This window comes from Manis javanica, chromosome 4 (assembly GCF_040802235.1).
Source record: "Manis javanica isolate MJ-LG chromosome 4, MJ_LKY, whole genome shotgun sequence".
NCBI lineage: Eukaryota > Metazoa > Chordata > Mammalia > Pholidota > Manidae > Manis > Manis javanica.
In genome coordinates, this window is record NC_133159.1 from 125,026,230 (window position 1) to 125,052,760 (window position 26,531).

At 44.3% G+C, this 26,531-nt stretch overlaps 1 protein-coding gene and 1 pseudogene across 3 annotated transcripts in view; both read right to left on the reverse strand.

Moving 5' to 3' along the window:
- The window catches only part of LOC108410060 (ubiquitin carboxyl-terminal hydrolase 43), a 59,965-nt gene that overhangs the window by 33,189 nt on the left and 245 nt on the right, over positions 1-26,531 (reverse strand). For 2 of the 3 annotated variants that reach the window (XM_073234798.1, XM_073234797.1), the window contains exons 1-3: positions 25,712-26,525; positions 17,541-17,672; positions 10,670-10,773 (exon numbers count right to left, since the gene is read on the reverse strand). In XM_073234798.1, coding sequence (XP_073090899.1) covers positions 10,670-10,773; positions 17,541-17,672; positions 25,712-26,230 — 755 coding nt within the window. In that variant the 5' untranslated portion in view covers positions 26,231-26,525. Of the gene's footprint in view, positions 1-10,669; positions 10,774-17,540; positions 17,673-19,623; positions 19,796-25,711; positions 26,526-26,531 lie in introns of those variants that run through there. The other variant, XM_073234800.1, reaches the window with a different exon arrangement.
- On the reverse strand, positions 6,195-10,051 carry LOC140849235 (nicotinamide phosphoribosyltransferase pseudogene; annotated as a pseudogene).

The window sequence follows — 26,531 nt, forward strand, 5'->3', positions numbered from 1 at the left end:
AAATCTTTAATTTTACACTACATGCCATCACCTCACCTTTTTAAAAAAGGAAAAAAAAAGTAATCCCATGTAGTTTAGTGCACTGAGTATGGGAAGGGAAGCTATAACCTCTCCAAACAGAAACACAGCATGCTGACTTTTAGACTGGAGGGGTCTCAAGACCACCTGTTACCCTGGTTCTCAGCCTCACTGTGCTGAGAATCACACAGTAAATTCGTTGAAAGTGTCCAGGCCCTCCTCCCAAAGGTTTTGTTTCAGGCAGAGCAGGGAAAGGTGCAGGCATCAGAATTTCAAAAGGTCCCCACTAGTTTGACAATAGTGTCCTTATACCAGGGAGAACCGCTCGTATAGTCACCCTTCTTATTGTACCAAGAAACAGAGTTCAGGAACTAGCAGCAAATAGCTAACATTGAAACAGCATTTACTAAATAACTGGGCAGTGTGCCTATATTAACCCATTTACTAGCCATAACCACCAGTATTATCCTCATTTCACAGAGCAGCCAGCGGAAGCACAGAGAGGTCAAGTAACTTGCCCGACAACACACAGCTCTTAAGTAGTGGAGGTAGGCTCAGGTTCCAGAGCCCACTGTCATCATCATTCCTGCAGCATCTTTGGTATAAGCAGGTGAGGCATCAATTGTTCCAGAGCAGATGTACCTACAGTTTTACCAATTTCTTTAAACTCTTTGAAATTGAATACTCCCTTAGTCCCAAATATTTTGTTTCAGGCAGAGCAGGGAAAGGTTCAGGCATTGGAATTTCAAAAGCTTCCCACTGGTTTGACGCTGGTGTTCAGCCAGCAGGGGGACCCACTGGTATAATCCACCCTCCTTATTGTACCAATGAAGAAACAGAGTTCAGGAACTAGCAGCAAATAGCTAACACTGAAACAGCATTTCAATGAGAGAGCACGCATCTCTGAAAGTCAAGTGCAACTTCTGTATTCCACATGGGTTCCCTCATAGTATAATGTACCATATTCTTCCAAAATACAAGGGATTTCTGGACACTATATTCCTATCCTAAAATCTACACTAACTTCCTTGGGACTATGGGACAATACCTGGCTGGCAGCCCATGCTTTAGGGTAAGGAAACCAGAGCTGGTATCACAACCAGGTTTCCTGAGTTTCTGTGGAAAGCACCAGGCCTGCTTGGTTGGTTTTCCACTGAGCAGACAAAACAGGAAAAACCAAGGACAAGCAAGAAACCCTAAGATTTTCAGGGTGCTGGCCAAGGTGACCCTAAGTGATCTGGTCACAGCAATTTGGCTCTCCTGGGTACGAGTTTCCAGAACACCAACCATGACTTTAAAAAACATACCCAAGTATTCAATGTTCTATCACACTCACCGCCTCTGGTACATTTCCCTTTGGGAAACCCATGGAAATGTTTGGGTAAAAATGGTGTATCAGCCATTGGACTCCAGCCAGTGGGGGACCTGACATGTGTGGGGTCTCCTCTGCCCCCACTTCCCTTCCAGCCTTCTCGCATCTCCACCCCCACCTCACTAAGTATTAGACTAGCCAGAGGATTTTTGTCACTGAGAAATTTCTAAATCCCTGTTTTCCATTAAGCAAACAAATGAAAAGGAGTATTTCTCTTGGACTTAATCATTTTTTTAAAGCCTGCTAGCCCTAGGCGAGGCTGCATTTTTCTTGTCGAGATGCACCTTTTAAACTGGTTCAGGGACACAGCTCTGACAGTGAGGCACGGACCTCTGCCAGGGAGCAAGAGATAGGTAGTTTGGAAAAAAACAGAACGGTCTCATTTTATATTTAAAGACTGAAGAAAATACAATTTTCATCATAAACTGCAGAAAGGATGTGAAATATACCTGTTTTTTAAATATGAGAAATAAGGACAGAGTGAGTGGGACCAGTAAGGTCAGGAAGAGAGAAAGGCAGCTATACTTGTACTCTGGGTGTGACCAGGCTTCAGCGATACCCTGAACATGCCTGAGGAGCGCCCGTCCTCACCACCCCTCCGAGTACACACAGGCCTGTCCTAGTAACCCTCATGTGCCCATGGGGGCAAAGGGCAGAAAACCATCCCCTTGACCTTCAGTGTTCACTCGCTTTCTCCCGAAGGTGTTCATTCTCATCAAACTGCCCTTTACAAAGCCAACCTGGCCAGTGCTACCAAAGCTCAGAACTGCTTTGGTTTCCACTGTACAAAGGCCCAGAAACGAGCCCCAAGTTGTGATGATGCACGTTTCACCACTCTGACCTTTTGCTGCTGCCACATACACATCTTGCACCTCAGACCCGGCCAACTCCACCTGCTCCCTGAGCGGTGGAACTGATGTCTTTGCAACATATAAGGCAGGTGTCACCTCTCCAAGATCTGTTCTGAAAAGCCTTCAAAAACATACTCTGTCTAGAAGGGAATGCTGCTTGGAGTGGGGACCAGATTAGACTTTCTGTGAATAAAAGCTATGAATGGCATGAAGAAATGAACAACTATATGTGCATATACAATACACACACAACCACACACACACACACACACACACACATGCACACAATCCCTCCTCTAGCCAAAACTCTAACATAGGCAAAAATCCTTGGTCAGTAAACTTCCAGATGTTTTCAGGTCGTAGTCATAACCGTATGGAAAAACTATTTTTCCTCTAGTATACCCACCACCCTGATACTATTCCTCCTTCTCTCCTCCAGCCAAAGTCAAAATCCCAGCCGCCTAAAAAGCGGGGGGAAGGGCGATGGAGGAGGGAGAAGCGCGGTGAACAGGAACCTCTGAATTAACTATAATAACACCTCCAGCTTTTAATTTCATAAGGAAGGCTGCCACCGGGTGACTCTGCATGCCAGGCAAGCCCACCCCGGTGGAGAGAAGTCCGGAGAGGGTCGGGAGCAGTAGGAGGCACTACTCAGGGGGCACCTCTTGGAGCAGTGCCCACCGCCCACTGCAGACACCCTTCTCACACCTCAAAAGCCCCCACCTAGACGGATGTCCCTAAGTACACTCTTCCTTTGCTAAAGTCTATCAGACACAAAGCAGTATTTTTAGCTGCCACAAGTCCTTTTTTTCAGCATGAATACCTCCCTTCTCACACATTATCCTACAGTAATCTCCCCAAAGAACCCTCGCGGTCCTTAATATCGAATCAGCTCCAATGTCACCTCTTCAGGAATCTTCCCAGCTTACCCATACCCGTCAGGCACCTTGTAATGCTGCGATTTATAATAAGATATACAGCTGACCCTTGAACAACACGGGTTTAAATTGCACAGGTACACTTATATGTGGATTTCTCTGAGGAAAAATTTTTTGAATGTTTGCAGCAATTCAAAAAATTTTTCTCTAGCTTACTTTATTGGAAGAAGATAGTATATAATACGTGTGACATGCTGAATTATGAGTTAATCGACTGTTTACGGTATTGTTAAGCCTTCTGGTCAATAATAGGCTATTCATTGTAAAGTTTTAAAGAGTCAGTCATATGTGGACTTTTTTTCATTTTTTCATTGATAGACAGTATTACATTAGTTTCAATTATACAATACAGTGGTTCAACAGTTACACGTTACTAAATCCTCACCCCAACTAGTGCAGATACTGTCAACACAGAAGACGTTACAGAATCATTGGCTGTATTCTCCATGCTGTACTACCATCCCTATGACCAACTTATATTATGACTGAGATTTTTATGCCCCTTTATCCCCCTCACCTTCCCCCACTCACCTACTCAACCCCCTCCCCGATGGTAACCACAAGTCACTTCTCTGTTTAAGTCTACTGCTATTTTTGCTCATTTTGTTTTGTTTTTAAATTCTACAACTAAGTGAAGTCATGTGGTATTTGTTTTTCTCCACCAGGCTTATTTCACTTGGCATAATACCCTCTAGGTCCATCCATGTTGTTCCAAATGGCAAGATTTCTTTCTTTTTTCAAGGCTGAGTAATATTCCACTGTGTATACATACCCACATCTTCTTTATCCATTCATCTGTTGATGGACACTTAGGTTGCTTCCACATCTTGACTATTGTAAATCATGTGGCAATAAAAATAAGGGTGCTTATGTTTTGAAACATGGATTTTGTTTTCCTCAGATAAATTCCTAGGAGTGGAATTACTGGGTCAAATGGTATTTCTATTTTTAGTTTTTTGAGGAACTTCTATACTGCTTTCCATAGTGGCTGCACCAATTTGCATTCCCACCAACAGTGCAGGATGGTTTCCCTTTCTCCACATCCTCACCAACACTTGCTATTTCCTGTTTTTTGGATAGCAGCCAGTCTCACTGGTATGAGGTGGTATCGTATTGTGGTTTTGATTTGCATTTCCCTGATGATTAGTGATGTGGAGCATCTTTTCATGTGCCTGTTGGCTATCTGTATTTCTTCTTTGGAAAAATGTTCAGGTCCTCTGCCCATTTTTTAATTGGGTTATTTGGGGTTTTTCATGTCGATTCATTTTAGTTTATATATTTTGGATGCTAACCCCTTATTGGATAAATCATTTATGAATATATTCTCCCATACTGTAGAATGACTTTTTGTTCTGTTGGTGGTGTCCTTTGCAAACAGAGCTTTTTAGTTTGTTTTATTTCCACTTATTCATTTTTTTACTTTGTTTTCCTTGCCCAGGAAGATGTGTCCAAAAAAAATTGCTCATGATTATGTTCAATAGATTTTTGCCTGTGTTTTCTTCTAAGAGTTTTATGGTTTCATGTCTTATATTTATGTCTTTAGTCCATTTCAAGTTTACTTTTGTATGTGGAGTTAGACAGTAATCCAGTTTCATTGTCTTGCACACAGCTGTTTTTCCAACACAACTTATTGAAGAGACTGTCTTTTCCTCGTTGTATATTCATGTCTTCTTTATCATATTTTAATTGACCACATATGTGTGGGTCTATATCTGGGCTTTCTATTCTGTTCCACTGATTTATGGGTCTGTTTTCATGCCAGTACCACACTGTTTTGATTACTGTAGCTTTGTAGTATAGCTTGAAGTCAGAGAGCATAATATCCCCAGCTTGGATCTTTCTCAAGATTGCTTTTGCTATTTAGGATCTTTTGTGGTTCCATATGAATTTTAGGATTATTTCCTCTAAAAAATGTCATTAGTATTCTGAAAGGGGTTGCACTGAACCTGTAAATTCATACATGGATTTTTGATTACATGAGGTAGGTGGGGTCAGTGCCCCTATCCCTGAATTGCTCAAGGGTCAACTGTATATATCTGAGCTCCTATAACCCTTGGAATTTCCTAAGTGATGGAAGTCATAAAGGTGAAAGGAGCATCTGTCGTTATTCATAATAAACCCCTTACAACCACACCTGAGGTATGTTAATGAGGTGCTTCTTAGAGAGCCCCTAAAAAACACAGGATGGAACCTGGAAGGCGGGGGACCCAACCATAGGATTGGAGGATGGGGACTTGCAGCCCTCTGCCACCAACCCGACCTCCTCAAGGGAGGGGAATCAGAGTTGAGCTAATCACTAATGGCCAATGATTAAATCAATTATGCCCAGTAATGAGGCCTCCATAAAAGCCCTAACAGAAGGGGTTTGGAGAACTTCCCTGCTGGTGACCATGTGGAGACGTGGGAGGGTGGTACACCCAGAGAGGGCGTGGAAGCTCTGAGCCCCTTTCCTCTACATCCTGCTGTGCATCTCTTCCACCTGGTTGTTCCTGAGTTGATCCTTTTATAATAAACCAGTAATTTAGTGAGTAAACTGAGCCACTCTAGCAAATTATCAAACCTGATGATTTGTTCAGAGGGTCATGGGAACCTCTGATCTGTAGCCACTTGGTCAGGAGCACAGGTGACAGCCTGGGGCTATGAGTAATGTCCGGTGAGGAAGTGGGGTAGTCTTATGGGACTGAGCTCTTCGGCTGTGGGATCTGACGCACTCTCCAGATAAACATGTCAGAATGGAGTTGAACTGTAGGACACTCAGTTGGTGTCTACAAGGAACTGCAGAGTTGCTTGGCATGGGCAACACCCTCACCACGCACACCTGGTGTCAGACATACTGTAAGTACTGTAGCAGTAAAGAGCACTGCAAAGGAAAAGAGGTTTTCCTTTCACCCCATAACATGCCCTTCAAAGCACCCTCAATTTGTCCTTCAAAGCACTTGCCAACTATATGACTATATACAACCCAGGAGTCTCCCTACAGTCTCATCCTCCCCCAAATCCATCCATGCCACACCCTTAAACTCATTAGCAAGTCCTGTTGACTACATCCAAAAGATGTTCCTTTCACTTCTGTCCATCTCTACCCCTACCTCCAGAGCCCCAGCTGCCACCATCACCCAGCCACAGGGAGGCTGCGCGACATGGGCTGCGGCTCTGTGCATCACCCAAAATAACCAGCATGACCTCTTAAATCAATAACTAGACCACAACCTGCTTTAAATTTTGCAGTTGTTTCCTGTGCCCTTTAGACTAAAGCCCACTCTTGGGCCAGATACCTGCACCACCAGATCTCCGTCCACCTATTCACCTCAGCCTCACCTCCCTCCCTACACCACTCGGCAGCAGCTACCCTGGCCCTTTGTCCCTTGAACTTGCCAAGATAATCCCATCCCTTTGCCTTTGCAGTTTCCTCGACCTGGGATACCCTGTCCCCAAACAGTTGAATAGCTGAGAACTGAGAGACAGCTTAGTTTTCAGCTCAAATGTCCCTTCTGCAAAGAAGCCTCCCCTGACCATCTTATCCAATGCTGGCTGCCTCCTCCCGCACCTCCCAAGTTGTGCCTTATCATTCCACCGGCCACTACCACAGCGGTTTGCTGACGTGTGTAGTATGTAACACCCCCCAACAGAAGGTAAGCTCCATGAGAACAGGGGCTGGGCCCAACTCCTGGCAACTAGGAGAGAACCTGGCATGTCATAGGCATGATTAAATATCTAGAGAAAAAATGGGCATATCTGGTTAGATTTTCTCTCTCGTGGGTAAGGTATTAGGCTCCTTGCTGTAACCAATGGATCATGCACGTTATCAGACACTCAAATACTTGAAAGAAGGAAAGAAAGAGAGTACATGGGGACAGAGGGGAAAAGGGTAGAGAGATGAGAGAGCAGAGAAGTAAGTGAATGTCTTGTGCAAGGACACCAATGGGTGGTACCTGGTGGCGATTATTCACAACCCTTCCCCACGGTCTAATACACCCTTGCCTTGTCCTCCCCTGTCCTTTCTGTATTTTCTTTTCTCTCCTTCTCTGTTCTCCTTCTCCTGTCTCATTTTTGTTTCAAGCAGCCTCTGCTTTGAGCAGAGAAAAGATGGAAGCCCTACAAGTAGCTTTCATGGCCAGAAAAGGTCAGTAGCCATGAAATCCAGGTCTCCCCTACGCGTACCACATCTCTCAGGAAATAAGTGGGCCTCCCTTCATGTATAACAATGAGGCTTGGCTTGCTTAGAAGAGAGTTTATTTTCTCAATGTGCTAAGTAACCAAGGGCAGGAACACGTGCCCAGGGGTCATTCTGGCTGTCATACTTGGTCCTCCTTCCCAGTGGGGCACAGAGTAAGTGAACTGCTCAAGTGCTGTGGATTTTCCGCTCCATAAGAACAGCGCTGGCCTTCTTCCAAAGCATTTCAGAGACTATCTGGTTTCCTAACTAAACAATCGCCTCAAAGAGAGCCATCATTTCCAGTTCTTTTTTAAGGCTGTGTTTTACTTGCTGATTAATGGACACAAGGCAATGTAATTTATTTTCAAGTGTTTTCTTTAAAGTCTGTGCTCATAAAAATCATGAAAAGTTGGAAAGACTGTTAAATCACTGAAACTTTCAATCTTACACAATTTTGTTTGTACAAAAATGCAAGTTAAATATAAACAAAGCAATGATAATTTTATGCAAATCTGTTTTATGTGATCTTCAGTTACATATAAAAGTTTCTTGGTTTGTTATTTGTGAAAATACCAATACCGGATTGAATTACTATCTATTGGCAAAGGATCCAAAGAGCTTACTTCAGCATTAATCTTATACACAGTTAAGTGCATTTCCTATTTTGAGATCACCTAAACACTGAAATAAAGAAAAAATGAAACGGCAGGATGTCCATAAATGAACAAATCATTTGGCTGTCATGTACCATAAAACACAACACCCACCTGTACAATAAACATTCTGCATTACATACACACATGGGTGTACATGTGTGCATTTATGTAAACACATACACAAGCATGTACCCACAGCCAGTCATAAAACAAAGCTTAATGACAGGCTACTTCCAGTTTGATACTCAGCTTTGCATTTTTTCTTACTTCATCAAATGAATAATTTTTTGTCACATTCCCATTCTATGGGAAAATCCCACTATGGAAAAGATCTGGACCATAGTCCTCTAGGTTTCCTTTTCCTTCTTCAAGTGTAACAAAATTCTCTGCTGGTGTCCTATGTGAAGATAATCGGCCTTTTTTTGGACCTTTTGTTGAGATCAGCAACTAGGTCCTTAAAGACATTAATCCCAAGGCCACTGGTTACAACATAACTACACTTGAACGATTCAAGAGATCTCTTGTGAGCGTCTGAAGCACGCCACCACCAGAACCGAAGGCAGTATTTTCAAGACTCCATTTGTTTGGCTTCATGCCTTCTACAATCTCTTGTAAGGTATTAATATCTACTCCATCTCCTTGAATAATTTTAAGAGAAGGAGACAGCAACTTGTAGCTCTTTGAGTGCTTAGTAACAGGGAACTTCTTACCTAAAATATCCAAAACCTTTCATACAGTGCCAAGAGGATTTCCAGAATTGGGTCTGATTATCAGTGGTGCCGCTGTACTTCCTGATAATATTAAATGTCTTAGATCTTCACCCATATTTTCTCACAGGCATTAAAAATGTCATAGCTATCACTGATCACAGATGCAGGCACTGATGAAAACTGTGTTACTACATGTTCAAAAGCATCTTTTTCATTGTCTTTCCCCCAAACTGTTATGGTACTGTGCTCTGCCGCTGCAACAGAATAACCTGCAATAGGATCTTTTGTTCCATAGTATTTTTTAATTAAGGCAATTCCCGCTACTGTGTCTGAGCCTTTGAAGTTAACCAAGTGAGCAGGCCCTCCTACGCCAGCAGTCTCTTCAGAAGAGACTCCTCTGTAGCCAAAGTCATGTAACTTGTATTTCAGACCATCTAAGTTACCAGAGGTTTCTAACGAATATTTGGCCAATATTTTTTTCTGCTCTGTAGAATTTGTAGCCACTCATTGAATACCAGGACTGAACAAGAACAGTCCCAATCCAATCTGTAAGCCAGTAGCACTCTGGGTCTGTGTTTTCCACTGTGAAGAGAGCATTTCCTTGGGCAATGACAGAGCCTTCTCATATCCAACTATTTTTACTGGTAATCACTGAAAATCATAAAAATCCTAAATCAGGTCACTTTCTGGGCAATTTTAAGTCTTCTCCTCCTTTTCAAATACAAAGAATACAAATGCCCAAAATGCATGGAAGTAAATGGCCATTAAGTAAGTGAATGCCAGAAGACTGAATAACTGTTATTTTATTTGATATAAATAAGAGGAAAAAAAACAACAGGAGACTTAGGAAAGACACAGCAGAGCAAAGGAAAAGTGAAAGTACATGAAACACTCAGAGAAAAGCGTGCCTTTGAAAATGATCTAATGCAACATCCAGAAGAAAAATATAGAAAGTGTTTTGGTGTCCATAATGAAGAATGAGAGGGCAGAGTTTCTGAGCAACTAAAGTAACAGCAGAAAAATCACAGGAAAAGAACAAGGCAAGACGGAACAGCAACGGAAGAGGAATTCCAAAGAAAGCAGAAGCAGGCCTCGTGCTTCACAGATCTATCAAAGGTCCAACCCTGGTTTGCCCTCGCTATGCGTCCTCTGAAAAGACCAACCCGAGATTGTAACTCCCCTCCTGGGGTTCTTGTAAGTATTAAATTAAAAAATGTAGGGGTGAGCATGTCACCTAATGGACACTCTGTAACCAGGGGCTTCCCTAAATCCTGATTACTGTGCTCATTTCCACCTCTCAGCAGGGTTCATTCTTGTTGAGTATATTCTAATCCATTCAATCCTACTCATCCTTCAGAGTCTGTCAAAAGGCACACCTCCTCCAAGAAGCCCAGGGACGTTTCTCCCCTTTCTGATTGCTCACTGCAATTAGTACTCTCAATAAAACATTATTACTTGACAATAAGTCTGCCTTCTTTGAATCTCTGAAATGCTGATATATAAAAGCCCAAAGGGAACTTTTCTGAAGTAAGAGTGTGTAATTATATATATTTTTATATCTTCCATAATGCTGGGAAATCTTGAGCTCAAGATAACATGTTAAACTGGACTCTCTGGCTATAAAGAACAAACAGGAAGGGTCTGGCCAACTTTTCAGTGATTGTCTGCTGATAGATCCCAGCCTCCACATTTATACTCTGTAGAACCACCCTTGCATTAAACCTCCTTCAAGGGGGATGGGTAGCCCAGAAGCCAGCAAGAAGGCTAGAAGAAATACTAAACGGCAGAGATGACAGAAGTGACTGGTTAACTGGGACCTGTAATGGGAAAGAGAGGGTGTCTTTGGTTTTTGCTGTTTTGTGATCTCAGGGTAACTGTGGCAATGGTAGGCTAGTTGCCAGCATACAAATTTGCTGAATCTTCGGGAGATACCTTCTAAACACAGTCCATTCTTACCTATATTCTTACCTATATTGGGCTTGAAAGTGGCTTTGCACAAAACTCTGACTTAGAGAAAGCTGAGCCGATGGCAACGGGAGGTTTTCAGAGGTTTTACTGGCTTCAGGCTGAATCTGCAAAGAAATGAGGAAAGGAAGCACAATTAGATACATTTCCTGTCACTCCAGCACGTCCAGGCCAGTGAGCCTCTGGCCTACTCCTGGGCCCACATCGTCCCTCACTGGGCCTGGGTTCAGCAGAAACCAGACCTTCAATGTTGCATTTACCATAATTCACTGCTCCTCCACTCACTTGACCTCCTTAAGAGAGAATGTGTTGAAAGAGCTGAAGCATGAACCTTGGGGAATGCACACACACACTCACCCAGCCTAAACTATCGCCTCTGGACTCATTATCCCATCCTTCATCTCCATCCTGCTGGGGCTTGTGTTTCTGGACACCTCCTGTACATGTCATGTGGGCTTGCTACTATCACTTCAAAGACGTTGCACCAAATCTTCCCATCTTCCCCATCCACATCTTCCCGTGAGTCAGTCTTCACATGAGGGCTGTTTTTCCCAGACAAACCAGGCTTTGCCCCTTAGTGCACTGCACACACCTCCTTCACTTCACTTATCAGTCCTACTGACCCTTCCTCATATTCTCTTCTGCATCAGTTCCCTTTGCTGTGTGGCAAACTACCCCAGACTAGTGGCTTAAAAACAACAGAAATCTATTCTCTCTCACATCTTGAGACCAGACACCCCAAATCAGCACCCCAGGCCAAAATCAAGGTGTTAGCAAGGCCACGCTCCTTCCGGACGCTCTTGAGAATATACTCCATGCCTCTTCCAGTTTCTGGCAGCTGTGGGAATTCTACGGTTTGTGGCCACACTGCTCCAGTCTTCAAGGCCAGCATCTTCAAAGAGCCGGGAAAAGGAATGCATGTGAAGTGTTTGGGACAAAGTATACCAATATTTGCAATGTAATTTAAAGTGGATCATTTAAAAAAAATATGATGAAAAAAATGGATGGAGTGATGAGTAGATAGAGGGATGGAGAGATGGATAAATGTGGTAAAGCAATTTTATTAAAATGTAAATCATAGAATCTAGGTTCACTGTATGATTAATTCAACTTTTCCATAGGCTTGCGATTTTCCGTAATAAAACAGTGGGATAAACAAGAGGGACAAATACTCAGAAAGGTCGCTCTTACTTGTCCTTCTATTTTACGAAGCACAATTTGACCAGAGTACAGGATGTGCAGAGGGAAGTAGAAAACAGGGCTGGAAAGCAAGTCCGGTGCCATGCTGGGTGCAGCCCTCAGTGTCCTAAGGATGACCACCTGGGTCAGGACACAGCCTAGTACCAGGGCTAAGAACTACAGCCTGGACTTGGATGGCCAGGGTTCAAATCCCTGCACTGCCGCTTATCTGTGGGAGTTATTCAGCCTCTGATTCAGCTAAATAAATTACTTTATCTCTTTGTTTAATGTTTCCCAACTGTAATAAAGGGATCATGAATGAAAGTATTTATCTGATAGGGATTTTTTGACATTTCAACAGTGAATATACACGAAACACTTGGAAGAGTGGCCGGCACACAGTGAGCACTACATAAATGTTTGTTCTGGTTACACAGTGGCGAGTATCTGATGTTTGGGACCTAGGCGGTAGCTACATACACAAAGGGATGCTTTAGCTTGATAGCCAGGCACAGGATGAAGGAGGTAAGTCTGGAATGAGCACACAGGGTAGGAGGCTTGAAGGTCAGGCCAAAACAAGGTAGACTAGACCAGGAGCCATGAAAATGAAAAGGAGGGATTGGCCCAAGACGTAACCGTGTATGCAGCTCGTAACAACACCTGCTGGGGAACAGGGGCAGAGTGAGGGAGGAGAGAAACAGGGCCAACGCTAGGCTTCCAATCTGGTGCCTGGAGAAAGTTCCATTAGCAGAAGAGGAAATTATCAAAAGAAGTGGGTCAGGAAAGGGCCTGCGGAGTTGGAGGGCAATCAACACCCAGGCAGAGACATCTCACAGCAAACAGACAAGGGCTCAGTGGAGAGAGGGCTTGTCCCCCTTGGACGCAGGGGGGACGCTGGCATTTGTGGCTGCCCAGGATTCACTCCTCCTCTTTGGCAGAAGCACCCCTTTTGAACACTGAATTCAGCCCACGGGAAAGCGAGCAAGGCTCTTTAACCAGGGGTCCTGCCCTCCCTTACAAAGGGTCAGGCCCAAGACCCCTGCTGGACTGGTGAGACATGCCTGCCCTGCACTTGAATCCTTAACAAAGCGACCACAAGGCCGAGACATGGATTCTAGCAGCAGTGTCCAGGCCAGAGAGCCAGAGCAGTTCCTGCCACTGCCAACCACAGCCTGGAGCTGATTCTCAACCGTTCCAGGCCTGGTGCTTCAGCCTTCCCTTGGACCATGTGTGCTGGCCTTGGCCTTTTGATAAACTCCCTTCTTCTCCGAGTCAGCGGAAGTTGACTGCTGTTACTTGCAACCGGAGACTTCACACTGACTGCAGGCTGCTAGGACATCACGGTGATGATGCAGCACGCTGGGAGTGGCAGGGGAAGGGGTCCCCAGGGACAGGGTATGGGAAGAAAATCCAGAACGAGGCTGCAGTGAGAGGCAGCAGAGGGTCATTCCCAAAGCATGGACTGTGAGGTCAGACCAGGCTGGCTCTGCTCTGCTGGCCAAGTGACCCTGAATCTCTCTAAGCTTCATTCCACATCAAAAAGGAAAAGCAGGACATCTACCTCATGGAGCCATCATTAAAATAAAAAATGGTGATGTGTATGTCCTGCCTGGCACACAGTAGGTGCTTAATAAATGTTAGCATCCTGGTCCTCTCCCCAACCTCATCCCTCTCTTAATTCTGTCCGAGTAGCACTCTCTGTAAGATAAACTGGCAACAAGATCGTTTGTGTGATGGTGTCTATAGGGCAGTAAAAATACACCCTTTTGGCCAGATGAAAACATTACAACTGAGAAGAAAGTGGTTCTTCCCGTTTCAAATAAATCTAGCTATGTGGCTTTCATACATTTGAAACAGAAATAACCTCAAAGAGAAAAATCACTCAGAGTTACACAGAGGATAGTCCCCTTCCCTTCTTGGAGGGGGAAAATGAAGTTTTCTACCAAATAATCCCAATGGTTCTGCTCTTTACCTTCAAGTGTTCACAGCCAGGCCTCCACAGGCAGCCCAGTTGCCTGAGAGAAAATGTCAGAAGGGGCTTTGACCCCAGACAGAGTAAAAGATCTTTTTTGGCTTCAATCAGGTCAAAAATTAAGAGCCAGGCAAACTCCTCACTCTGGCCCACAGCCACCCCCGTTCTTGCCTGGCTCGTGGCCACTGCGGCTCCCTGGCAGCTCCCAGGCCCACTAGAGGAACAGGAAGCAGCTGGCGTGGCCAGGGACAATAAGCAAGGGGCAGAGAGGGGCCTGAAATGAGGCTGAGGGGTTGGCAGGCCCAGTTAGGTAGGGCCCAGTAGGGCCCAGTCAACCACATAGCAGGCCGGATTTTGCTCTACACACAACAGGAAGCCACTGGAAAAATTTCAATAGGAGAGTGACGTGATCTTACTCCCTTTCTAAAGAGGTCACTCTGGCTGCAGTGTGAACATACATATAGTAAAGGGGCACAGTGGAAATTGGAAGACCAATTACGGGTGCTTTTATATGGGTCTTGAAGTTGTGAGAGAATTATTGGCAGGCCCTCTTGGCTTAAATAGACGCAGTGCCATCTTAAAGGAAGCTTGGGGTGGAGGGGGGATGTACCATAGTTGGGAGCAAAGGCTACAAAGCAGTGGCTCTCAACCGAGGGTGCTTCTGTCCCCCAGTTGGAGCACTTGGCAATGGCTGGAGACACTCTGCTTATCAGTCACAGCTGCAGGGGCCACTGGCATTCAGTGAACAGGGGGATGCTGCAAATGTTCTAATGCACAAGACAAAGAGCTCTCCATCCACAAACTTCAAAAGTGCTGAGGCTGACACCCTGTTCTAGAGCCATAGTTCCCAGCTTTGGATCCTGGCTCTCCCACTGCTTTGCTCTGTGACTCAGGGCAAGTTACTTACACTCTCTGTGGCCCTCCCCACCCTTATGGCCGATGCCTTTCCTGCCACCAAGGGACAGAAGAGGAAGACTGAAAAGCAGTTTAGAAGGCTGCCTATATCCCTCTTACTCTCCAGATGGGAAGATCTGCCTGGCACAGCCAGGGAGGGTGGTGGGGGAACCAGGACAAGAGGCCTGCCCTGTGGGGCCAGCAGGAAGACAGTCACGATAGGAAAGAGACCCACACACTGCTGTGGAAACAGACAGACTCAGGTTCAATTCTACTTCCCCGAGTAGAAGGTGAGTAACATAGGACAACTCACTTAACTTAAATGTTCATGAATTATAAAATGTGAGCTGTCCTTGCAAATATGAAGGCATGATAACTCCTTAATTTATTAGCCCCATTTGAGAGTTTATGCATGAATAGTGAAATTAAGTTATGAAAAGCATCCAGTTATGACACATAACATTCAATGAAGAGTATCTTTACAAAAAAAAATACATTATTATGATTTCAAAATGTGTTCACTTGAAGATTATGGAATATACAGTGTGGTGGACATGCGTATCTGATCAGCATTCCTTCCTTTGAAGAAGCAATGAGGCCCAAATCTATAAATGCCCTCTTTGGTCGTATGATTTGGGTGGAGCTCCCCACTCTACATACATGCAACCCAGCTGTGCTCAATCGGAATATTCCATTCCGCTGGCCACCTGCCCGGCAAGGGACAGGGGAAGTGCACTGGGACACTCACTGTGGACTTTGTCTGGAACCCCAAGCTCTGGAGACTGACTGAGCACTGCAGGGGCCCCTCCTGCCACCATATGGGGAGAGGCAGCATGAGAACGAAGCCTGAGACAAGAGCTAGAGAGCCGAAGACTTGGTGACATCATCTAGGCCCTTGGTACAGCCAAAACTAAAGCGGGATCAGCCCTAGGATTTACAAGTTATAAAAGCCAAGAAACATCCTTTCCTTTGTTGGATCAAGTTATATTTCTGTCACTTGCAACTAAAAGGGTCTGAATAAGATAAACAGAAAGTCGCTATACATACCAGAAAAATCCCCCATTATCCCACAACCCAGAGAAACCACTGTAACCTTTGAAGGTGTGGTCCTCCCAGGTTCTGTTGTGGTGTTGTTTTTCTTTGTTTCATTTGTGTGTTTTGGGGGTGCCTGGGGTGGTTTTTTCTTAAATAAGAAAATAGGCTTTAAAGCTAGACCCTCTTGGACTTGAATCCTGACTTGGTCCCTCTAGCTCTGTTGCTTTGGGAAGGTTACCCAACCTCTCTGATTCTTGCATTACCCATATATAACCTGGGAATAATAACCCTAGCAGCACTCTGTAAATGACAATAGATACTCATACTGTATGTAACAGCCCACAAGGTGATCTAAGGAGTACAGAGTCTGTATAATCATTACTTCCCTTGTCCCCTGCACCTCACCTACTGCTGTGTTGGGTGTGAGGACCGCTTGTGTGGCTGCCATACTCTGAACTTTTAATCATATTATATTGTTTAAAATAGGTCTGTGCTCATTTGACACACATATGGTTATGTTCTCCTTTTCTTAAAATTACAACTTGTCACCTTAAGAGACAAAGAAATAAAGATAATAGCAGGCTATGTGATCAAGTTTAAAAAAAAAGCTTCCTGAGACATTCATTTAAAAAAAAATAGCATATATGTAAGGTATGCAACATGGTAATTTGATATACATACAGAATGAGATGATTCCTGCAATCAAACAAGTATGTCATCTCCTCTCATAGTTACCTTTTCATGCGTGTGGCGAGAGTGCCTCAAATCTACTCTCTTAGCAGATCCCCAGTACTCGGTACAGCACTATTAACCGTAGTGATCAGGCTGCATGTTACATCCCACCCACGTGCAGCTGTCATTCATTCGTCTACTCTAGAGTCATGGGCTCTAAGCTAATAATGAACGGACAGGAAAGTGACAGCTGAAGGACTTACATACTTTCAAAGCATTTTTTAGTTGATTCACAACAGGGCTGGGAAAAACAGTGTCCAGATTTAAAACAAACAAAAGAAAAGCCTGGTAAAGCTGTTCTTGGAGCTGCACCTGGATTAATTTTGAGACACATCAGAAGTAATATGTGATTAATCATGAAAGCTTGTGAAACACACCTAAATTACAGCATGGTATTCATGGACACTGTTTCAAGAACTTTGCTCACTTGTGGTATAATAACTTCACTCACTCTTACTTTCTTAAGTGAGAGATTAAAGGACAGCAGTAGAGCAGGACCCAGCACGGATCTTTATTTGGCAAAGCCCATAAAGAACATGTATCACTGATAAATCAATTAACTGTGGCTACTCCAAACGATGGTGGTGTTTTCTTACTCCCAAACGTTTCACCAAAATCTGGGAATGCTAAGTGCACACACATAAAGGTCACCCATCACCTGTGTCCTGAGAGAAAATACTGGGGATTTTGTAGGATATGTACCTGAGAACACAATGGTAGCATTAAAATGGTACCATCAGAAAATGATGGAATGGTACTCAATGGCCTCACAGGACCATTCTAATGCACAGAATATAGACAATTAGGTGATTTTCGAACTTGAAGCCAAAAGGAAACCCTATTCACTCTATTACTCGGAATAGAGAGGGAGAGAAATACCACCATGCTGTGTGTACAACAGAGCTAAGAAAAAGGAGTACGGAACAGCGCTGGGCATGCAGCAGCCAGGACACACGGGAATCTGAGAATCTGAATTTCAAGATGCAGTTTTGAGGAGTTGAGTATACATTCAAGTGAAAACAAGAAAATCAAATACAACGTGCTGCCTGCAGAGGGACTGACCTTCTCGGGCGCTGGCCTTCGGCAGGAGCTCTCCAAGTCCTCATGTACACGATCCAGCAACCAGAGCAGGAACTCCAGGGCGTCGTGCTGGGAATGGCCTTGGAACTGAGAGCCATACCTGGAAACAGCATTCTGAAAGGGAGGAAATAATGCCAGAGGGTCAGTGTGACCCTTCCAACAACCAAATAGGGGCCTATAAGCACCAAGTCTACCAGTGGTCACCATTCAGCCCTAACCTGGAATGACTGCGTGGAGCAGCATGCAGTGAGAAATTCCCTGCTGAAGCCAGCTCTTTTTGGGTAGCATCCCCAAACGCTTTAAGGGCTTTCTGTATAGGACAGAGCACCTTCCCCTACCCCAAGAAAGACTGTTAATGTATGTCCTGCTTTTGAAAACCCACACGGTTGTCTCTGTTGAATGTGGGGATGCTGTTGACCTCTGCCCTCCCAACAGCTCTTGTCCCTTGATGGATCACTGGGGGTGAGCTCTCCTGGCTTGCCTCCACCAGTCTCTGTCTATGCTGTCTCTCTCTGTCTGCCCCATAGGGGTGCAGCCCCTTGCCCAAGTCTCTCCCTCAGTGGTTTCATTCACCCTCTCATAGTGAAGTGGACATTCTTAAATACCAAGCATGTACCCCCCTTCCTGCCTCTTCCCAATATGCATGAAATCAAAGAAGTACAAACTTCTCTTTCTGTGATTGATCACAAGATGGTTGAGCTGGTCCTTCATTCCTACTAAGTGCCTACCAGGTTGCCGGATACTATTCTAGGGACGAGGACACAACAAACAAGATGGACAAGAATCCTTGCTCTCATGGCACTTACATGCTCTCCGCCTATTAAACTGTGGAACAGTTTTGTCATTTTCTCTGTAAATACTTATTCCCATTTTTTAAAGTTTATTTCAAAGGGTAATATAGGTACATACTTATGAAAATTTCAAAATATAAAGAAGGATGACAATGAAGAGTCTGCCTTCTGCCCAGCCCTCCCTGCCTAGATGCCCCTCCCCAGAGGGAGGCTTACTAGTTTCTCAAGCAACTGTCCCATGCACCTGAGCTTCCGGGAGTAAGCGAGAATGATCTGCACACAGTACGTGACAGTAGCTTGTCCCATCCTTACACTGCAGAGCCAGGCTTCAAGCCTTGTTCCACACAGATCTGTTCTCTTCTCATGCCCACAGGGAACAATGTAAGCCAGGCTATGGCCCCCAGACAATCCTCAGCACCACCAATCAAATCAAATAGCCTGGGCTGTTTTTCTTTCTTTTAACCTTCTCTTGGGATTTAAAGGAAACTTTCAGATGAGATGAAGGAAAAGTCAAGATTTAATTAATTGAAATACTGGCTCTGAGTCTATTCCAATCACACTAGCATGTTTTCACTAGGGAATCTAGTTCGGATTTTCCTTCCAAGCTTCTCTGCACTTTGATGTGCAGAGTAGGGTCTTGTGTTTTTTTCTTGGCCAGATTTAGCCAGTAAAAACACACGATGCCCAGTGAAATTTGAAGTTCAGATAGACAATGAATGTTTTTAGTATAAATTTGTCCCATGCAATATTTGGGATATCGTTATTCTAAGAAGTTGCTCATTGTTGATCTGAACTTCAAATTTAACTGAACATTGTCTATTTCACCAGCAACCCAACTCCTAGTCCTCCTCAAGCCTGTATCCTTAGTACCAACATTCTTTCCTTGGGGAGCAGCCAGTCCCTCCAACTCAAAATCTCTAAAATTAGCACTTGCTTCCTCCTAACATCAGTCCTCCTTTACATTTTCTCTCCACCCACATCAGTCAGCTGTCAAGCCATCTGGATTTGGGTTCCAATTTGTCTTCGCCTTGACCCCCTCAGTAAAACCCCTTCCCACCGTGGAGTATAACAACTGCCAACCCAAATGACAATACTCACCTTCAAAGGTGTCCAGCCCCAAGACTGTCCCCTTGCCAACCCACTGTCTGCACGGTAAAGCAGACCCGTTTCCCTCCAGCCCAGCTGGATAACGGCATGCCCTCCTCCAAACCCTGACTCCTGCCACCTAACAATCCAGGCTTCCTCTCTGCTCCGGCCCCATCCGTGTCACTCACCACTCTCTGTGTTTCAAAGTCCCACGCCATCGAACCACTCAGGTGCCCCACATGTGTGTTCCCACATGTAGAATCCACACCTTTACTTTTTCTTTCTTTCATGCAAAATCCAACCCCCTCCTGCTAATCATGCTGATCCTTGAAGACTGCCACTCTCTTCATCTGAGCCTCACTATAAAGAAAGAATTTGACAACTTCAAAATGATCAACAAGATAGGGCATTAAAAATATCCTTTTACATAAACACATTAATTCTACTTTGGGGGCTTTAGCCTAAGGAAATGAAAAATACAAGCAAAGTTCTATGTATCAAAGTTACCTGAGGGACACTTATGGTGCACTCAGATGGCCTTAAAAGTTATGCCTGAGGAAATGAGGGAAAAAAAAAATGATCCTGTCATGTTTTTTAAAGTGTGTAAAACTATATATTTGAGATTTTAAAAATACATTTATAGACAGGAAGATAAAAGAGTGAAAATATAGGGCAAAATATTAACCAATAGTTGTCATAGAAGGATAGGACCATAGATGATTTTTTTTCATTTTCATTTGTACATTGAAAAAATCTTTTTTTATTTAAATATAGTTGACATACAATGTTACGTTAGTTTCAGATGTACAACAAATTGATTGATTCAACAGTCATACACATTATGAAATGATCATCATAATAAATGTACTTACCATCTGTCACCATACAAAGTTATTATAGTATTATTGACTATATTTCCCTATGCTGTTTTTTTCAACCCCGTGGCTTATTTATTTTGTAATTGGAAGTTTGCACACTTTAACTCCTTTCACCTACATTGCCCTTGCTCCAACCACACCATGGCAACCACCAATTTGTTCTGTATTTATGGGTCTATTTCTGTTTTGCTTGTTCATTTGTTTTATTTTCTTAAGATTCCACATGTAAGTAAAATCACATGGTATTTCTCTTTCTCTGACTTGTTTCTCTTGGACCTCTGGGTCCATCCAAGTTCTCATGAATGGCAAGACTGCATTCTTCTTTATGGCTGAGTAATATTCCACGGTATATATGTACCACCTTTTCTTTATCCATTCATCTATTGAAGTACACTGCCAATTTTTTTTACAGTGAATATTGTTCTTTATTACCTTTTTCCAATTATAACAGTACCTGATGCATTTTACAGAGTTTTAGCATTTAAAAAAATAACTTTACCTACTGATTCCTGCAAAAGACATACCCACAGAAAGTCTACTAGTATGTTACAATTACATTAAAGCTAAATCTCACTTGGGAGGGATGAATGGAAATATATTTGGTATTTCTACCCTGCCACATGGCACAGTTCTATCCATGTGTGTGTTTTTTTCCTCCTTGACAACACTGACAATTTTTTAAATATTTCATACTAAAATTATTCCCAGTTATTTCATATTTCTGGTTGTTTCTGTGAATGAAATCATATTTTTATATATTCCAGGTGGTTATTGCTTTTGATTTTCTATCTTGTATCTGACCTCATCAGTGACACCAAGAATTTTAAAATAAGAATTTCTGGAACCATTTAGTAATTTTCTTTCCTTTCAGTATTTTTTATTTCACTTCCATTTCATGTCTTCCTGTTTTGTCCAGAACTTCTAAAACCTAAGAGTGATGAAGAAGGCATCCTTATTTTTAAAAAGCAATGCCTCTAAATCTATCACTTGAGCATTCTGTGTGCCTAAAATTGTAGGGCTAAAACTGATACTTACATACATAAGCTAAATTCCAGATGGTTGAAATCCTTAATATAACCACAGAATAACTATAAATGCATGACAGAATATTATTAGAAGGTATAATATAAATAAACCTAAAACTTCCAGTATCTGCATAGGGAGAAGAAGAAGAAACTTTGGTGAAAATATCTGCAGCAAATACGACAAGGGTGGAGGAATATATAGAAGTATGTAAAGAGAACACCAAGACCAAAGCGGAATGAACAGACAATTCCAAGAGCTGTCTTACACCCAGGGAGGAGACATGGAAAAATCCTATACCTCACTCCTAATCAAAGAAATAAAAATGATGTTTTCTTTTGGTTCAATAAACTTAAAAAAAGGATACCAAACACCCAGGAAAATATACATCACTGGTGTGTTTGAAACTTGATGTAATTATTTGGAAAGGAATTTGTCAAGGCAGGTGCTAAAAATAATCAAGCCAAATAAAGTTGATTTTAAAAGTAAAAAATGGTAAACATTTTAAATTAGGATGTTATTAGGTATACACACATCAAAACTCATTAAATTCTACACTTCAAATCAGTGCATTTTTATTTAAGCTATGAGAAAAAAGGAAATTCTGCCACTTGCAACAACATGGATAGCCCTTGAGGTCATGATGCTAAGTGAGAGAAGTCAGAGTAAGACAAATACTATCGAATATTCACTATATGTGGAATCTAAGAAAACCAAAATCGAAAAGCAGAGAGTAAAATGGTGGTTTTCAGGGGCTGGAGGGTTGGGGAAAGGAGATGTTTAAGGGTCCAAATGTGCAACTAGTAAGTAACTAGACATGGAGACCTAACATAATATAGTGATTACAAACAACAAAACTGTATTATAAACATTAAACTTGCTAAGAGACTAGGTTTTAATTGTTCACAACACTAGAAGAAAGGATAATTATGTGAGACAATAAGATGTTAGCTAATGCTAACTATGGCAATCATATTACAATAAAAATGCATCCAGTGAATACTGTTGTACAGCTTGAACTTACACAGTGTTGTATGTCAGATATAACTCATTTTCACTGTACATAATTTATACCTCAATAAAGTTGGTTTAAAAAGCAAAAAACATAAAAAATAATAAAATGGTCATATCTTTGCTTTCACCATGCAATTTCACTTCAAGGCATTAAAAATTAAATTTTACAGAATATTTAATGCCAAGAAAAAGTCTTATGAAAATATTTCAGTAAAAAAAGCAGGATAGAAAACCGGAATTTCCAATTGTTTGTACATGCTTTGAAATACATCAATATGTTTATGATGGTTATCTCTAGAAGGTGGAGTTCCAGATCAATTTTTTACATTTTAGCACTTTCCAATTTTGTATACTATACGCATATTTAGTTACATCATTAGAAAAGCAAAGTATTATAGACAATCCCATGGACAGGACTTCTTAAAATGTATTCGTTCACTTGTTGTTAAAACAGATAGTGGACCTACCACCTTTGGGAGACTGGGTGGCACCAGGCTCAGGAAGGGGAGACACCACAACCCACTCCATTTGCCTGGTTGGGATGGGGGTAACTCACTCCAGCATGGAGATCCCTTCTCAGTTTCCTGTCTTCCTCTGTCTGAAGCCAGTAATCCCTCCTGAAGACCAAACTCCTTAAGAAAACCTTATGTGGCTTGTCCTCAGTCAATTCTTCAGCTCCTCCCACAGCCACATGGGCTTCCATTAATTCATTTCATCAGTCATTTATTCTGTACCACCAGCAGGGGGCCCCCTCATCCCCACCTCCTCACCTTCCCACTTAGTTGACCCTTCATCCTCCAGAACTCAACTCCATCGTCACCTCTTCTGGGACACCTTGGGTGAGGGGGCACCTGCCGCAATCAATCACACCTTCCTACCAGCGTTGCCAGAGCGCCCTGACTTCTTATTGCCTTGCGCTTGTCACCAGCTGTTATCCCGTGCCTGTGTGATTCTCTCATTAATGCCCACCTATCCCTCCTGCTGGACTATAAACTCGGGACAGTGGCCCCAGGTTCCGGTTTTGTATTTCTTGTGTATTCCATGCTCCCAGGACAGTGTCTGGACACTCAAGAAGTATGTGTTGGATGAATGACTGTTTCCTCATCTATAAAATAAGAAGAGCCCACCTCGATTTCAATCAGCAGGGTTTAAAAGCCCAGATTCTGGAATCCTCCACTCCCTCCAAGGCTGGCTACCCCAGAAGTCCAGGAAACCCCAGATAATATCACCCTTGTTAACATATTCACAACTAGATCATCCTTCAATTCCCCAAGGCTCCCAGGCCCTAGAGATTTAAGAGCAGGAGTGAGGTAGGAAATCTTGGTGAGTCACCGAAGGTGATTACTGATTTGGAAGATTTTTTAAAACTACTGTTGCCTCTCCTATCGATGCAGTAATCAGATGAGCATGTACCTGGCATGGGAAGAAGCACATAGAGGTGACCTCTCTCCCTGCTCTGGGTCTCTGCAGGTGAGCAGGTATAATGGGAAAAACAAATACCTCTTAAGGACCAGGCCCATTCTAAGTGCTGTACCTATAAGTCATTTAATCCTCACAGAAAAAAAAACACCTTATAATAAGGTAGGTACCACTATGGTCCCATTTTACAGATGAGGAAAGTTGGGCACAGAGAGATTTGAGAACTTGCTCAAGGTCACAAAGCTCCAGAGACCTTGCAGTTAACCACTGTGCTATGCACCAGAGCTCTATCCTCCACCCCTCCCCATTCCACCTGAGGTTTCACTTTCCGGGGTTTAGGTCTGGAAGCAGATGATTCTCCTTCCAACAAATTGTCACGTCAGTGGTAGCCTAAGGCTAAGTCAGAATGCTTTCATCATCCACCTCACCTGACCTCATCAAGTAGGCATTTTATTATATCACATCCATAAAGAAGGGTGCATACAGTACAATAAGATACTTTGAGAGAGACCATCTTCACATAACTCTTTTTATAGTATATTGTTATAGTTGTACTATTATTAGTTATTGCTATTAATCTCTGATCATGCCTAGTTTATAAATCAAACTTTACCATAAGTACATGTAGGTATAGGAAAAAAGGGTGTGAATATGGTTTGGTATTATCTTCGGTTTCAGGCATCCACTGGGGGTCTTGGAACATATGCCCCTTGGATAAGCAGGGGCTAGTGTACTACCTTTCATATTTAAAAAGCAAATGTTGCCAAAAAGAGATACTAATGACACCAATTTGACCCACCGACTCTTGCTGAACAGTGCTTCCCTAGTGGAAACAGGAGGAAAATAGAGATTGGCACTCTTGTGGGTCACGTGGCAAGGACTGGCTTCTCAGGCAGAAACTAGAGAGTGGTGGTGGTTATGGAATGAACACTGACAGGTTCCCCCTCACCCAAGAACATCACTCACTAGTCTGCAGGGAGCTTCAGCTCTCTGTCCAGAGCTGTGGTCTTCTTAGCAGGAAGCCAGCCCAGCGCATCAATTATCAGGAACTCTTTAACTGGGACCCGAAACACCCTGATTTAACCCTGGATGAAGTGATACACATAACGTCCAAATCCTCATGACCCTGTGGCAAGCCAGTAAGTGGACAGCGACCCTGGGGACTGTGGCTGCACCACCAAGCCAAAGCATTGCAGGGGATTTCACGCACACTAAACAAAAAGAATGCCATCTCCGATGGAGCTCACCCACTGCCTCTCCTGGGCGCTCAGCACAGTACCTGGGCAACCGGTTCTGTTTCAACTGGGCTTAAAATAAAATCTAAACTCCTTACCATTGCTTCCAAGCCGTTGCGCGATCTGACCAACCACCTCCACGCCCCACTCTACCCTCCTGGGCTCCAGCCACACTAGTTTGCTTTCCGTGCCTTCTGTTCCCAGCTACTGCAGGCCTATGGCCTTTGCACTCGCTGTTCCCTTTACCTGGATTATTCCTAGATCTCAACCTGGCTGCGACCTTTCTCATCATTCAGATCTCAATGCAAGCATCACCTCCTTTCTCCCAGGCCTTGGCCTTCAAAGTCAGACTTCCTACACCGCATCCCTCCAAACTGCAAACTATGCCTGGTGTTAGAACTCTGCCTTTCGCAGAGGCCATTCAACAAAATGTTTGCTGAATGCAAAAATGCTGAACCCACTCAAATCTACTCACCCCCCTCAAAATACCTGGGAGAGAGTCATAAGGAAAACATGGACTAGCGACTGCACAAGTCAACTCAAGACAAAGGCAGTAACCTGAGGATGAACTGGCAAATGCCACCTAAAGAAGGCCCCAAGAAAACCCCTTTCCTGATGGAGCACTCTTTCCGAGAAGCGAAACCAGAAGGACCGGAACAAGACCGCCGCCTAGCGGCGAGGGCGGCCGTCTGCAGCGTGCCGCCTACCTTGAATTCCGCGGAAAGTTGGGGCGTGTATTCGCGGGTCCAGAGCGCGCGCACCAGCGCCGCCAGCTGCTCGGTGACCTCAGCGCGGCCCGGCGCCGCCTGGTAGCGGCCCAGCGCCAGAAACTCCGCCAGGAGGTCGGTGTTGCTGAGACACTGCACCACGGCGTTCATGAAACAGGTGTTGCCGTGGTTCTTTAAGCCCTGCGCGCCAGGGGGCCGCGCGCCGTCGCCGGCGGGGCGCTGGGGCTGGTGTCCCGGCGGGCTCTCCTCCCCGGGGCTCCCGGGCGCTGCTAAAGCTGGGCCCGGGGCGCAGTCAAAGCCCCCCTCACCGTCGCCGTCGCAGCGGCCCGGCTGGGACTGGGGCTGCGGCCCGGGCGGCGAGTCGCCGGGGCGGGAGCGGCTGCCCAGCGCCAACAGGAAGCGGCTTAACAGGCGACGCAGGGACAGGCGGCGGCGGCGGCGGGGCCGGGGAGCGGGCGGCCCCTCCGCTGCCGTCGGGGCCCCCAGGCCGGGGTCCATGGCTTCTGCCGGCGCGCTTCCCTTAGGCGGACGGGCCCAGCCGCTCGCAGACCCCTACAGCCTCAGAACCGCGCCCGGGCGCCAGCTACCTGCCGGCCAGGTGTGCCGGGACCAGGCGGAGGCGGAGCCACGGGCAGGGTCGCTCCGCCCCGCGCGGGAATCGGGCCTCAGGGCCCGCCCCAGGGCAGCGCCCCTCGCCCGCCGGGGACACAGCCGCGCCGACTGGGGTGCGGGCACTGGGAACCGCCGGATTCACGTTCCCCACCCTTTCTGACCTCCGTAAGCCCAAGGACCTGAATTT